At 46.8% G+C, this 13,578-nt stretch overlaps 1 protein-coding gene across 1 annotated transcript in view; it reads right to left on the reverse strand.

Moving 5' to 3' along the window:
• CREB3L3 (cAMP responsive element binding protein 3 like 3) overlaps nt 1-12,272 on the reverse strand; it is a 33,972-nt gene extending 21,700 nt beyond the window's left edge. Inside the window, exons 1-2 of the mRNA XM_056867705.1 lie at nt 12,150-12,272; nt 10,406-10,691 (exon numbers count right to left, since the gene is read on the reverse strand). Coding sequence (XP_056723683.1) covers nt 10,406-10,691; nt 12,150-12,272 — 409 coding nt within the window. The remainder of the gene's footprint in view (nt 1-10,405; nt 10,692-12,149) is intronic.
• Between the last annotated feature and the right edge of the window lie 1,306 nt (nt 12,273-13,578).

Here is a 13,578-nt window from a genome sequence, read left to right on the forward strand (position 1 = left end):
CCCCCCCCCATGGCCACGTCAGATGCATCAACTTGCACAACAAACATTTGGTTTGGGTCGGGATGCTGCAGTACAGGTTCAGAAGTGAAAAGCTGCTTGAGGGTTAAAAAAGCAGTTTGACATTGATCCGTCCAATGTACTTTGGTGGTAGGTAACATAGCAGAGGCCCCTTTACCCTTCATTTTAAGAAGGTCAGTGATTGGCAGCGCCACTTGAACAAAGTTGGGAATGAAACCACGGTAGAAATTGGCAAAGCCTAGAAACTGTTGCACTTGCTTACGGGTGGAGGAGTCCAATCAAGTACTGCTTGTACTTTAGTAGGGTCCATACTGAGGCCCCGATGGGAAATGGTGTATCCCAAAAAAGTCAATTGTTCCTGGTGGAACTCACACTTAGACAATTTTGCATAGAGCTGATGATCACGTAGACGTTGCAATACTTCTCTGACCAGAGCAATGTGTTCCTCCATGGTTTTAGAATAAATAAGGATATCATCAAGATAAACCACCACGCCACGGTATAACAAATCATGGAGGATCTCGTTAATGAGTTGCATGAAGACCCCCGGGGCCCCTTTCAATCGGAAAGGCATTACAAGAAATTCATACATCCTGAAGCAGCTAGAGAAGGCTGTAAGGGGTTCATCTCCGTCACGAATCTGAACTCGGTAATAACCAAGTCTAATTTGGTGAAAATACGCCCCTCTTGCAATTGTCCCAAAATGTCTGAGATCAATGGTATGGGATAGGCGTTGGTTTGGGTAATTGTGTTGAGTTTCCTGAAATCAATACACAAACGGAAGTCACCCTCCTTCTTATGGACAAAGAAAGCAGGGGCTGAGTTGGGGGCGGTCGATGGCCGAATAAACCCACGAGCAAGATTTTTATCCAAAAAGTCTCGTAACACAGTGCGTTCGGAAACGCTCATAGGGTAAATCTTGCTTTTAGTTAGAGAGCTAACTAACTTTTACTACTTCAATTGCACAGTCTGTGGTACGGTGGGGGGGCAAAGTATCGCATTCCTTTATATCAAAAACATCTTCAAAGTCTCGGTATACCTCGGGTAATGGCGTCGGTAGTGAGGTATCGGAGGTTAAGGCTGGATCGGGTGGGGGTATAACTGCAACTTCATGACGGTGCTGTTCACATTTAGGGTTGGTAAATGTAATTGTGTCAGCCTCCCAGTCTATATAGGGACTGTGACCCTTGAGCCAATTGATCCCCAAAACGACTTCGTATCGGATGGGAGCTATGGTAAAGCCTATTTGCTCCCAATGTGAACCGATACCCATCGCCACTCCCTGTGTGCGACAGTCGACAGGCCCCTCTTTAAAGTGGCTACCGTCCATTTGGGCAAATTGGACGGGGGCTGGTAGGTTCTCGGACTTGACTTTCAGGGCTGCAAACGTGGCCTCATTGATTAAAGTGAGCCTGCAGCTGGAGTCTATGAGCGCCTTGACACGCAATTGGGGCCCCTTTTTATAGTGTTGTAACACTACATCCACATAAACAGTGTTTTCAACTTCACTCACCATGACAGGAGCTTTGGGTTTTGCAGAAGATTCCACAAGGGTCTGTGGGGACGTTTCTTTTTTTGACAGACCAAGAGGGGATTCCAGATTGAGGGCTGGGGAATTCCATTGGTTATCTTCGTCAGAAGAAGGAGAGCTGTCCCCCACTGGGGTACTTGTAATCCGGGACCCTATGGGGTCGATTGGTGTGGAAAGGTTAGATGATTCTCCAATGTGACATGCAGAGAGTGTGGGTCATCCCGGCGCTGCACTGCGGGTGGCCGCGGTGCCTCTGCATTGAGGTCGTCCCCGAGCTCGAGACGGTATGCTTGAGCGAGTGGTTTCTGGGCGTTGAGGGCAAGCCGCTGCAAAGTGACCCATTCCACCGCAAACGAGACAGGCTCCCCTCTGGAATCGAGACTCGTGATCCAGAGGGAGTCGGGTTGGTCTCCGTGGGTTGGGAGTCAACGGTTTGGTGGGCGGCTTTTGTCCGCCCTTCTCCTTGGCTCTATTTCGGACTAGCGAAACGAATCGCCGGCGGCTTTCAACTTCCTCAGCCAGTAAAATCCAATCCTCCAGGGTATCTGGGTCGCCCCGCATATAAGACCAGTTCAAAATGTCTGGGTTCAACGCCTCACGAAAGTAGTGGATAAGGGTAGCTTCAGGCCAGTCCACTACCTTACTTGCGAGGCGTTGGAATTCGTCTGCAAACTCCCAAACTGAAGAGGAGCCTTGCCTGAGTTGTAAAAGTTCCGCTTTGGCTCTCTGTCCCATGAAGGGATCTTCAAAGCGTCGTCGCAAGGCGAACATAAAATTATCGAGGGAATTACTTCCTGCTGGGGCAGCTGGGCTGAGCGCCATGTTTCCTGGACTCTCCAGGAAAAATCCAAGAAATGTTCAAATTGGGGTGCTAAACAGCACCTCAACCCGGTCCTAAACAGTGGACTTGGGAAGCAGGAATTCCCTGCAGCCACTTATGCGGTTTGACCTCCAGAACTCTCCGAGGGAGGCTTTTTAAGCCCCTCGGAAGTTTTGATGCCGGTCCCGCGGGCAAGAGGGAAAGTCATCGCCGGAACATTTCATGGGTAATCAAGGTTCAGTCCTCCCCCTTCAATCACCATCTAAGAAAATTATCATCACCATAACCTTATCATCCAACATCTGAGTAAGTTGCAAGAATTCTTTTGTCTTTACCTTGAAATTGAAGCTCTGGAAGATCGTAATAATCATCAATGCAATCTGCATCTCTCTGTCCAGAATATAAGTGACTTTGTTTGTTTAAAAAGAGTATAGTTGAACGGCAGGAGCCTTATCTACTCGATCTCCACTTTGGCATAACAAACGGGATGGTTGACAGACACTCTAGCTACCAATTAGAAGCCGAGGTGTTAAAAGGGGTGGGAGCGAATGGGCTAAATTCCTCTGGAGATGACGTCTTTCCGATTCATCAAAGAAAACCATCGAGACTGAAAGGGAAAGATCATACAGGAAACCAAATCGCAGGGCTTGAAGTGCGTCTTTATTGTGCAACAGGCAACATATTCCTACTACTGGAAAACAAGACGACCGAAGGTCCGCGATTTAAATAATCCTCAGCTCACCCCCTTCCTTTACAATCAAGCAGAGTGTCAATAAAACTTGATGGCCCTTTACAACAACACTAATTGTTTTACAGCGGAGAGAAGAATTTGCAGCCATTTAATCCCGGGACCTGTATAATTGATGAATAGAACCACTACAAGGTTTTGGACCCTGCCAACATATTTAAAACAGCATTTCTTGGTATTGGTGAATTGTCAGAACTATTTTCAGAAATAAACATGGGAAAGGCCGACGAGAAAATACAGGAAATGTTAACAAAACACATGGATGCCTTTACTAAACAATATGAGCAACAATCTCAATGTCTGGCTCAGTTAACCAACATATTGACTAGTCTAACTACCAACCAGACTAGTCAGAAATTGGACATTTTGGCAAGCGAAATTACAAATATGAAATCTCAAATATCTACAATGAAAACTGATATGGGAAAAATGGATACTTCAATTAAAAAGGTAATTGAAGAACAGAAAGATATTAAAAATAAACAGATACTTCAAGGTAATCAAATTCAAGCTATACATTTCCAACAAGAAAACGTTATGGACCAACTGGCTATTATGGAGTTAAAATTAAGACAATCGAACGTACGTCTTCGCAATTTTCCAGAAGCAATGGGATGTACCAGAATAACTATCATAAAATCATTGGCTGACCTGATTCATATAAGTGAACAAGATCTGGATTATGCAATAAACAAAGTATATAGAATTCCTTTACCCACCAGTTTGGAGAAGACAAAGGCAAGAGATATTATGATTTCCTTTTATGATATAAGGATGAAAGATTATATTATGCAAACCCTCTATGATAATCCTTTGTCAGTGAATGGAAATCCTCTTATCATTCTTAAGGATATCCCACGACATTTGATGATGAAGAGAAATATGTACAAAGAATTTACTGGGACATTGAAGAAGAATGGAATAAGATTCTGCTGGATCTTCCCACAGGGACTCACTTTTACCTACAAAGAGGTCAGATTTACTATCTCTTCACAGGAGGAGGTAAAAAACTTTTTGAAAAATTATGAAAAAGATCTAGCTGGCCTTAACCAGAAGCTACAACATCAACAAGAAGAGGAGAAAAAGGAGTTGGCCTTGACATCTGGACAAAAAAGACAGGACATCAAAAATAACAGAAGTGTTGGAAAAACAAAAATTCACAGCAAGAACAAAACTAAAAGGAAACATGCAGTTTATGGGTGATAGAGAGAAACAGAGATTTAAATGATGACTAGAGAATTTTGTATTTACTGATCTAATCCTTTTACCTTAAGAACGGTTTTGAAATAAAATCTGTTACTATATATGAAATCAATAATAAACACGTACTAATTGTAAATGAATTGAATAATTTAGAATTAACTTAGTAATCAAGCTTGATGTATTTTTCTGGATTAGAACTTCTTTGCAAAAGAATAGATAAATTTATAGCAAGATGGAGGAAGGTGAGGGGGAAGTCTCTTATTTGAATATCTTTTCATTAATAGATGAATATGCTTTTCGATGACGCTGTTAAAGTTTTTTATTGTATGATTTATGAAATGAATGTGTTGTTGAAAAGTACCTGACAGTAAAATATTTTAAAAATAATAAAAATTTTATGGAAAAAAAATTATCGAGGGAACGAATGGAGCGGGACCGCATATCAAACTGGAGAAACATCCAGTCAGCCGCTTTTTCCGTTAACAAAGAGGCAACGAAGCGGACGCGGCTATCTTCGGTCGGGAAGAATTGTCTGTGCTCTCTCATGTAACTATCCACATGATGTAAAAAACGGGGTAAGGTTTCCACAGAGACGTCGTACGTAATGTTCAGTTTTGACGGTCTCCATGGCATTGGGGCACAGGCGGGTATCCAGGGGCTGGGACTCCTGGTAAAGCAGGTGCGACAGGCACTCCCCCGGGCGCAGCGGGGCCAGGAGCTGCGGGTCCTCCGCCCGGAACTACGGGACCCCCGCCAGGAGCCGCGGGACCTCCGCCTGGAACTACAGGTCCTCCACCAGGCGTGACAGGACCCCCGCCAGGAGCTGCGGGGCCTCCAGCAGGAAGAACCACTGGAGCAGCTGGTAGTTGTGGCATCACGGGAGCGGGGGTAATGGGCGCAGTTTGTGCCCGTTACAACTGGTCGTTGTCCCTGAGTACTAAGGTCAGTTGATCTTGCAAGCGTGCTACCTGTTCCATGAGATCCATATTTTGGGTACGTAGCAAAAATACCTCGTTGCCAGTGCTGCCAGTCCGGCGGGACTGGCTGACTCGTAAATCAGTGGCCCAAAGAGATTCCCCAGTACATAAGTCCTCCTCGTCAGAATCGTCTGGTCTCTCTGGCAAAATCCCCGCTAACCTGCGGGTCCGTTGAACGCTACGAGATGGGATGAAAGACGGGAAGAATGGGGGTAATTCATAGCCTCTGGGCTGTCGGGGACGCGCGCCACTCCGTGCCCGTTCGAGGGCTAAGCGCTCCCTCTCCTCCTGCTCTGCCCGAGCTTTTGCTTCTGCTTCAGCCGCCGCCTGCACTTGCTCCTCCGCTTGCTTGCGGTCAGCCAGGTCCAGGTCGGCTGCCAGTTTGGCGGTCACGAGTGGAAGGGCCTCCTGTTCCAAAGTGTAGAGGAGCTCAGCACGGTGATCCTGCAGGTCCAGCATCAGTTGGATCTGTACCGCTAAGGCCGCCGCATTTGCACCGAAATCGGGGACGAGGTGCTTCGTAAGTTCCGCCACTGAAATGGTGGCCGCAGTGTGGCCCTGAAAAAGGGCAGTCACTCGCATGGCTACCGCTTTGGCCTCCGTTTGGCAGAGCTCGAGGGATGGTGTGACCGGGGTCGCCATGTCGACAGGGCGGATCGGGACCGCGGTCAAAGTCGGGTGCGTTTCACAAGTAGTGAAACTGGCCAACAGGCTAGTCAACAGTTGTAAATCCTCAGCTACCAATCGAGTATCCTCCACCAACCAGTCAAGGGTCTGGAGGTCTTGGCAGGCGCGGGTATCCGCAGTGTCAGACGTCCAGGGGACCATTGCGGATAGGGAACACCACTGAGCTCGAACAAGTCCAGTCAAGCGGTTGACCTCTGCGTCGGTTTGATTTAGCTCAGCCAGAACATCCCGTACGAGTTCGGGGTTGTCAACCGGCGTTCCCAATGGAAGGGAACACGGATGGAAGCCTTCCAGGGCTCCCAGGAGGAACCCGCTACCCGGGGATCAGATCCACCGGGCCCGGGGCGAACCACATGGGGCTCCAGCCACGGTTAGATCACTCGGAGAGCGTCGTCCCAGCTCCCATCCGAGTGGCAGGCAAACCCTCCGGGGCTCCAGCCTGACTGGTGAAAGAATATGTTTGCTGTCTTAATGTAAGCACTTGTCCTATTGAGAACCACAAACCACAGCAGGAGACGAAGATGTCCAAAGAAGCTGGTTTAATGGTAGCATAGGTTAGCAGAGCAAAAGAACCCAAGACAGCAATGGGGCAAACTGGCTTTCACTTGATAATATAAAAGCATTGGAAAAAAGGCATTCAACAGTACGGTACAGCTTCATGAGATTACAGATTACAAACAGTACAGAGGCGCCACGGTTCCCACGGAATACAGTCGGCTTCAAAGGAACCAAAAATGCAAAACAATCCTTGAAGGCAGTTGGCAAGAAACGAAACGAAACTAACTGAGATACAGAGCTGATACTCCCCCAGTATGGAATGCAAAGTGGGGGATCTTGTCTATCTGTCCACCAAGAACCTATGATCCACCCACCCGTGTGATAAACTCAGTGCCAAGTATGTGGGTCCGTTCCCCATTTCCCGGATTATTAATCCAGTGGCTGTGGAACTCTCCTTGCCCAAGGCCTTACGCAGAATTCATCCTGTGTTCCATGTCAGTCTTTTACAACCCTATGTTCCTTCCCAAAAATGGCATCCTGAACCACAACCCGAAGTGCCTGAAATGGTGGGGGGGGGGAGGAGCATTTTGAAGTGGCTAAAATACTGGATTCTCACATTTGCTACGGTACCCTTCATTACATGGTCCGCTGGAAACATTTCAGTCCCGCCCAGGATGAATGGGTGCGCGCCTGTGATGTCTCCGCCCCCCGCTTAGTACAAGAATTCCATGCCGCCTACCCTCACAAACCCACAGTGGGAGGGTGAGGGAGGGTCTTTAGGGGGGCAAAATGTCAGGGGCAGGCCATGGGGATGGTATGCGGTAGTGCGATTGTGCTGCTTCCAGGTGCTGTTGAGCTACTCTGTCCAAGGCCAGTCTATGCCCCGTGTTTAGTCTTCATAGATTCCTATACTGTGGGAATCACCAAGTACTCCTTCCTGCCTCTGGGAGGGGGGTTGCCTGGGTTACCAGTTATCTTCTTTTGCTCTTCCATATATGCTATGTACCTTGCCTTTGCCCATTATTATTGTCCTTTTGAATATGGCTTCTGAAACCTGTCGATTCTAACCAATAAAACTGCTTTCGTGGATTTGCCGTCTGCTGAAATCTGTTTATGGGTTTGCCGCAGGGCTAGAGCTCACAGAGCCCCATGGCGCAGAGTGGTAAGCTGCAGTACTGCAGCCCAAGCTCTGCTCACGACCTGAGTTCAATTCCAACAAAAGTTGGTTTCAGGTAGCCGGCTCAAGGTTGACTCAGCCCTCCATCCTTCCGAGGTCAGTAAAATGAGTCCCCAGCTTGCTGGGGGTAAAGGGAAGACGACTGGGGAAGGCACTGGCAAACCACCCCGTAAACAAAGTCTGCCTAGAAAACATCGGGATGTGACATCACCCCATGGGTCAGGAATGACCCGGTGCTTGCACAGGGGACCTTTACCTTTGCCTTTTTTATCAATGTGTACATGCACCTCAGTAATGCAGAGAGAGAAGAAAAAAGGCAAATGAATTTAGGGAGCTGAAAGCTATGCCGATCTGTGGGGGTACTGGAAAGGGCTGTCAAGGTGCAGCCAATTTATGGCGACCCCATTTGTTTTTTGAGGCAAGAGACGTTCAGAGGTGATTTGCCATTGCCTGACCCTGCTTAGCTTCCGAGATCTGAAGAGATCAAGCTAGCCAGGGTTATCCAGGTCAGGGCAGAGGTGGTTTGCCATTGCCTGCCTCTGCACAGCAACCCAGGAATTCCTTGGTGGTCTCCCATCCAGGTACTAACCAGGGCTGACCTTGCTTAGCTTCTGAGATCTACCGAGATCGGGCTAGCCTAGGCCATCCAGGTCCAGGCTAGCAAACTGTACAAGAGTCTACAGATGAATTAATTTTAGAACTGGCCTATTTAAACCAGAATTTATAAGGAGGGGAATGCAGAACAGAATTAATATAAAGAATAGAAAAGAGCGGAATAATGAAAATCTGATAATATCCATATTTCATATTGAAAAGTTCAACCCAGTCAAATGCTGTGGTTGTAGCTCTTCAGATTTTAGGTGTGGAGGGGAATTCGTGATTATTTAAGGCAGCTTGCTATGACTGACAGCTTTCGAAATTTCAACTTCAAGCAAAGGATTTACTGCCACCTGATGGGGAGCAGGAGTTTTGCAGCCATCCACTGTTTCCAACTTCAAATAGTTGGGAAGAAGAAGGAGGAGGAGGAGGAGAAGGAGGTTGGTTTTTAAATGCTGACTTTCTCTACCTTCTTTTAAGGAGAATCAAACCAGTTTACAATCTCCTTCTGTTCCTCTCCCCTCAGCAGACACCTTGTGAGGTAGGTGAGGCTGAGAGAGAAATGTAACTAGCCCAAGGTCACCCAGCTGGCTTCGTGTGTAGGAGTGGGGAAACCAACCCGGTTCACCAGATTAGCCTCTGCCGCTCATGTGGAGGAGTGGGTCATCAAACCTGTTTCTCCAGATTAGTCCACAGCTCCAAACCACCACTCTTAACCATTACACCACGCTGGCTCCAGGAGTCTGTACATGAATTTTCACATATTTATCTATTCAAAGGAAGCTTTTTTTTTAAGGTACAAAACTACAGTGAAAACTGGGGGGAGACCCTTGGTGACATCACAGTAAGCAGCCTTAAGTGCTATGCCCTGCCAGCTTCTGTTTCAAATTTGACAAGCCAGTTCTCACCCCCCACCAAACTAGTCTAAAGATGTTTTCTCCATTTGTTAATATAGTGCGTAATAATCTCACATATGCACAGGTGCCAGTTTTTCATTTCCACTTTATACCTGTCTAGAGTTGCCAACCTCCAGGTACTAACTGGAGATCTTGCAACTGATCTCCAGCCGATAGAGATCAGTTCCCCTGAAGAAAATGGCTGCTTTGGCAATTGGACTCTATGGCATTGAAGTCCCTCCCCTCCCCAAACCCCACCCTCCTCAGGCTCAGCCCCAAAAGCCTCCTGCCAGTGGCAGAGGGACCTAGCAACCCTATACATGTCCCATTCTTCATTATTTATGATTTTTCTAAAAGGTCCCAATTACATAATAATTACTTTGTATCTTCTGCTGGTGCCCTGATCCAAAAATGGGTATTGACAAAATGTCCATCTATCTATCTATTTATTTATCTGTTTGTTTGTTTGTTTATTCATTAGTTCATTCATTCATCTGCGTTATTTACAGTCCACATAGTGAGTCATAGTGAGTCAACAAAATGGGACATTCTGTAAACAATGCATGAAAGTTGTTGAAGTATGGAGCCAACCAGAGAGAACATAAGTATTAACATGACACGTTAAGGGGTACAAAAATGACATAACAAGATCCTCCTTACAGTAACCTTTATATAGCATATCTAAAAATCTGTGGTTGGGGTTCTAAGACAATGGGCTTTTCTGCATTCTCTTTTTCTTCATCTGGAAGTTCCTGTTTCTTCGGTGTTTTTTAAAAGTTCCACACGTGTTCTGCGCCCTCTAGTGGTCAATTTGATATAGCAAAAGTTTAAATGTAGCTTATTTCCCTGTTGGTTTATGCAGCAGCTTTTCACTCTTCATAAAAATGGGTGTGATATTGAATCGACCACTAGAGGGAGCAAAACACGTGCAGAACTCCCCCCAAAGAAACTGGAAATTCCAGATGAGGAAAAAGCAAATGTGGAAAAGCCCACTCTCCATCTACATATGAACAGATTCCAAAGTAACTCCTTACTGAGTGTCTTGGGTCAGGCACAGTCGGTCATTTGTGTTTCCCTCAAATAAACTGAACAGACCAAGGCCAATCACCCCCTTTTTTGTTACCCAATTGCTTATCTTGGAAGGAAAGTGAGGTTCATATACTTCCTCAGCTAACTGAAGCCTGTCAACAAATCAAAGTCAGAACTTAGTCAAGGAGGAGCATTATCCCAGGATAATCTAATGGAGCACTCACCAAAATCTATAGCCACCTCTGTCTCTCGCAGGTTCTCCCCTGGTATTTTCAAGGCGGGCATGGCTTGGCAGGAGTCCTGGTAAAGTGCGTAAGACAGATCGCTGCACCCTCCATCGGAGTAGGCCCCCGGGCTTCCAGTTGGGACGTAGTGTGGAGGACTGTCCAGCTGGTCAGAGCTTGGGTCCTCTGAGAGGCCGCTATCGCTGGCAGCAGGAGACCAGCTCGGGGAGTCAAGGGTGGGGTCTACGGGCCCCAAGATGGAAGTCAGGAAATCGTCATTTTCTAGCTAGAAGAGATAACAGAGCGCATGAGAGCTGGGAGGGGAATCAAGTCTTGGGATGAGTATTGCTTTGAAATGACACCATATTTATCATATTGGCAGGGCATACCATATTGAAATGATACCATATTTATAGGGTTGCCAGGTCCCTCTTTGCAACCGGTGGGAGGTTTTTGGGGCAGAGCCTGAGGAGGGCAGGGTTTGGGAGGAGGGACTTCAATGCCATAGAGTCTCATTGCCAAACTGGCCATTTTCTCCAGGTGAACAGATCTCTATCAGCTGGAAATCAATTGTAATAGCAGGAGATCTCCAGCTAGTCCCTGGAGGTTGGCAACCCTATATATTTACCATATTGGCAGGGAATACCATATTGAAATCATACCATATTTAGCATATTGGCAGGCCATAGTATCCTTGTGGGTGTCTTGGGAACAATTAATAATAATCTGCACATCTGCAGTTTTTGCACAGAATTTATACTTAGTATAAATTTCACTTCTTTTCATTTTCACTTCTTAGATAGTATAAGTTTCACTTCATTTTCTCTTCTTTTTTTAAGGGAGAGTCTCATCCTTATGACTGCAGAGAACAAAATGAAGCACATATAGATAGTGTTGCCAACCTCCAGGTGGGGCCTGGAGATCTCCCAGAATTAAAGCTGATCTCCAGACTACAAAGATCAGTTCCCCTGGGAATAATGGCTACTCTGGAGGGTGGACTCTATGGCATTACATCCCGCTGAGGTCCCTCCCATCCCCAAACCCCATTCTCTCCAGGCTCCAACCCCAAAATCTCCAGGAATTTCCCAACCCACAGTTGGCAACCCTACATGATACAGAACAAGTCTAGTAAAATCTAAGAAACTACAATAATTCTGGGCTTCCAATGGGATGGGGCTTCACTGTCCCTTCGTTCATTTCCCATCTCCATACCCTCCCACACCATCCTTTTTGCAGAAAATAACATTACCAGCTGCTTTGAAAACTTGGATTTGGGAAGCTAACGAATGGAAAATCACTGGAGATTTTTAAGCAGAGGCTAGATGGCTAGATCTGTCAGCAATGCTGATTCTTAGGCAGATCATGAGAGGGAGAGCATCTTGGCCATCTTCTGGGCATGGAGTAGGGGTCACTGGGAGTGCGGGGGGAGGTAATTGTGAATTCCCTGCATTGTGGAGGAGGTTGGACTAGATGACTCTGGTGGTCCCTTCCAACTCTATGATTCTATGATTCTAACCAACAGGTGGGAACAGGAAAGAGCAGCCCGTCGCCTTTCAGTATATCCAGGGCTACAAATATAGCCCACCTGAGTCCCCTCCCCTCCCCAAGCTCCACCATCCCAGGAACTGCCCTCCCCAGATCTCCAGGAATTCCCCACACCAGAGGTGGTCCCCGTAGCTGTCCCACAAAACCTTTACACCACTCGACCCCCTCGTTATCTCCAGTGATTGCTGTAGTGGCTCACACTGTCCTCTCGTCCCGTCCAAGTTGCTGCCATGGACCCCAGCTCCACACTGCGGAGGACCCCGTCCTGCCGGTCGAACAGAAGGTCCAGAAGCTCCAGGCTGTCCAGGCTGGGAGAGGCCATAGCTACAGAAGAGAGAGGAAGGAGTGTTAGAGTTACTAGCTCTGGGCTGGGAACTACCTGGAGATTTGGGGAGTGGAGCTTGAGGATGGGCCAGTTTTGGGGAGGGGAGGGACTTCAAGGGCTTATAACGCCATAGAGTCCACCTTCCAAAGCAGCCGTTTTCTCCAAGTGAACCGATCTCCGTCGCCTAGGTCAGCGATCTGTCAAATCCCACAATAGGACAACTTTGTGGGCCTAATGCCCCCTCCCCATGATCACGTTCCAGTATCTATTTGCATATTAGCCCTCTTTTCTTCCCATTTCAGTTGCTTTTTCAGAAACGTGGCTAGAGTCAAAAGCATGTACCACGTACCAATTCCCAGTGACAGGAACCAAAGCCGTAATTCTAGCAGGAGCTAACTTCCATCTTATTTAACCTCCTGTTTCCCTCGGTGCCAAACCAGATGCATACAGGATAGCATGAAGGCAGCAGACTTTCTCCTCTTTTTGACTTAGCAACTGGCGTTTAGAGGTACACTGCCACTGAACATGGACATTCCATTACGCCAATGTGCTAATAACTGATGGTAGTAGACATATCCTCCATCATATCCTCCATATGCCTGATTCCCTTTCAAAGCAATCCAAGCCAGTGGTCATCACCCACATCTTGTGGCAGTGAATTCCACAAATGTATTATGCATTGTATGGAGAGGCATTTCTTTTTGTCTGTTCTATGTCTGCAGCTCATAAAATCCTTTAGGTGCCCCTTGTCCAGGTATTATGGGAGAGGGAGAAAAGAAATCTCCCTGTCTTCCTCGACACTATGCCAGGGTGATGTAGTGATTAAGAGAGGTGGACTCTAATCTGGTGAACCGGGTTGCTTTCCCCACACCTACACATGAAGCCAGCTGGGTGCCCTTGGGCTAGTCACAGTTCTCTCTGAACTTTCTCAGCTCCACCACCTCACAGGTGTCTGTTGTGGGGAGAGGAAGGGAAGGAGATTGTAAGCCAGTTTGATTCTCCTTAAAGGGAGAGAAAATCAGGGTATAAAAACCAATTCTTCTTCTTCCTCAAAATGTTACAAGCTTTTATAAATTCATTCCCACTTAGTTACTAAACTGGAAAGCCTCCAACTTCTGTTATGAGAACAAGCACCTTCCGGATAAAGAAAAGTTAAGGACTGGGGGCTTTCTGGTGTAGAGAAGACAACCAGCCTTTTATTATACTTTTTCATAGCTCTACATTATCCTTTTTGAGATGGCGTATGTTCCCACCTCTCCATAACAACAGGCTAGTGATCCAAGTCCAGAATTCTGCCTACAGG

Source organism: Euleptes europaea, chromosome 2 (genome assembly GCF_029931775.1).
Source record: "Euleptes europaea isolate rEulEur1 chromosome 2, rEulEur1.hap1, whole genome shotgun sequence".
Classification (NCBI taxonomy): domain Eukaryota; kingdom Metazoa; phylum Chordata; class Lepidosauria; order Squamata; family Sphaerodactylidae; genus Euleptes; species Euleptes europaea.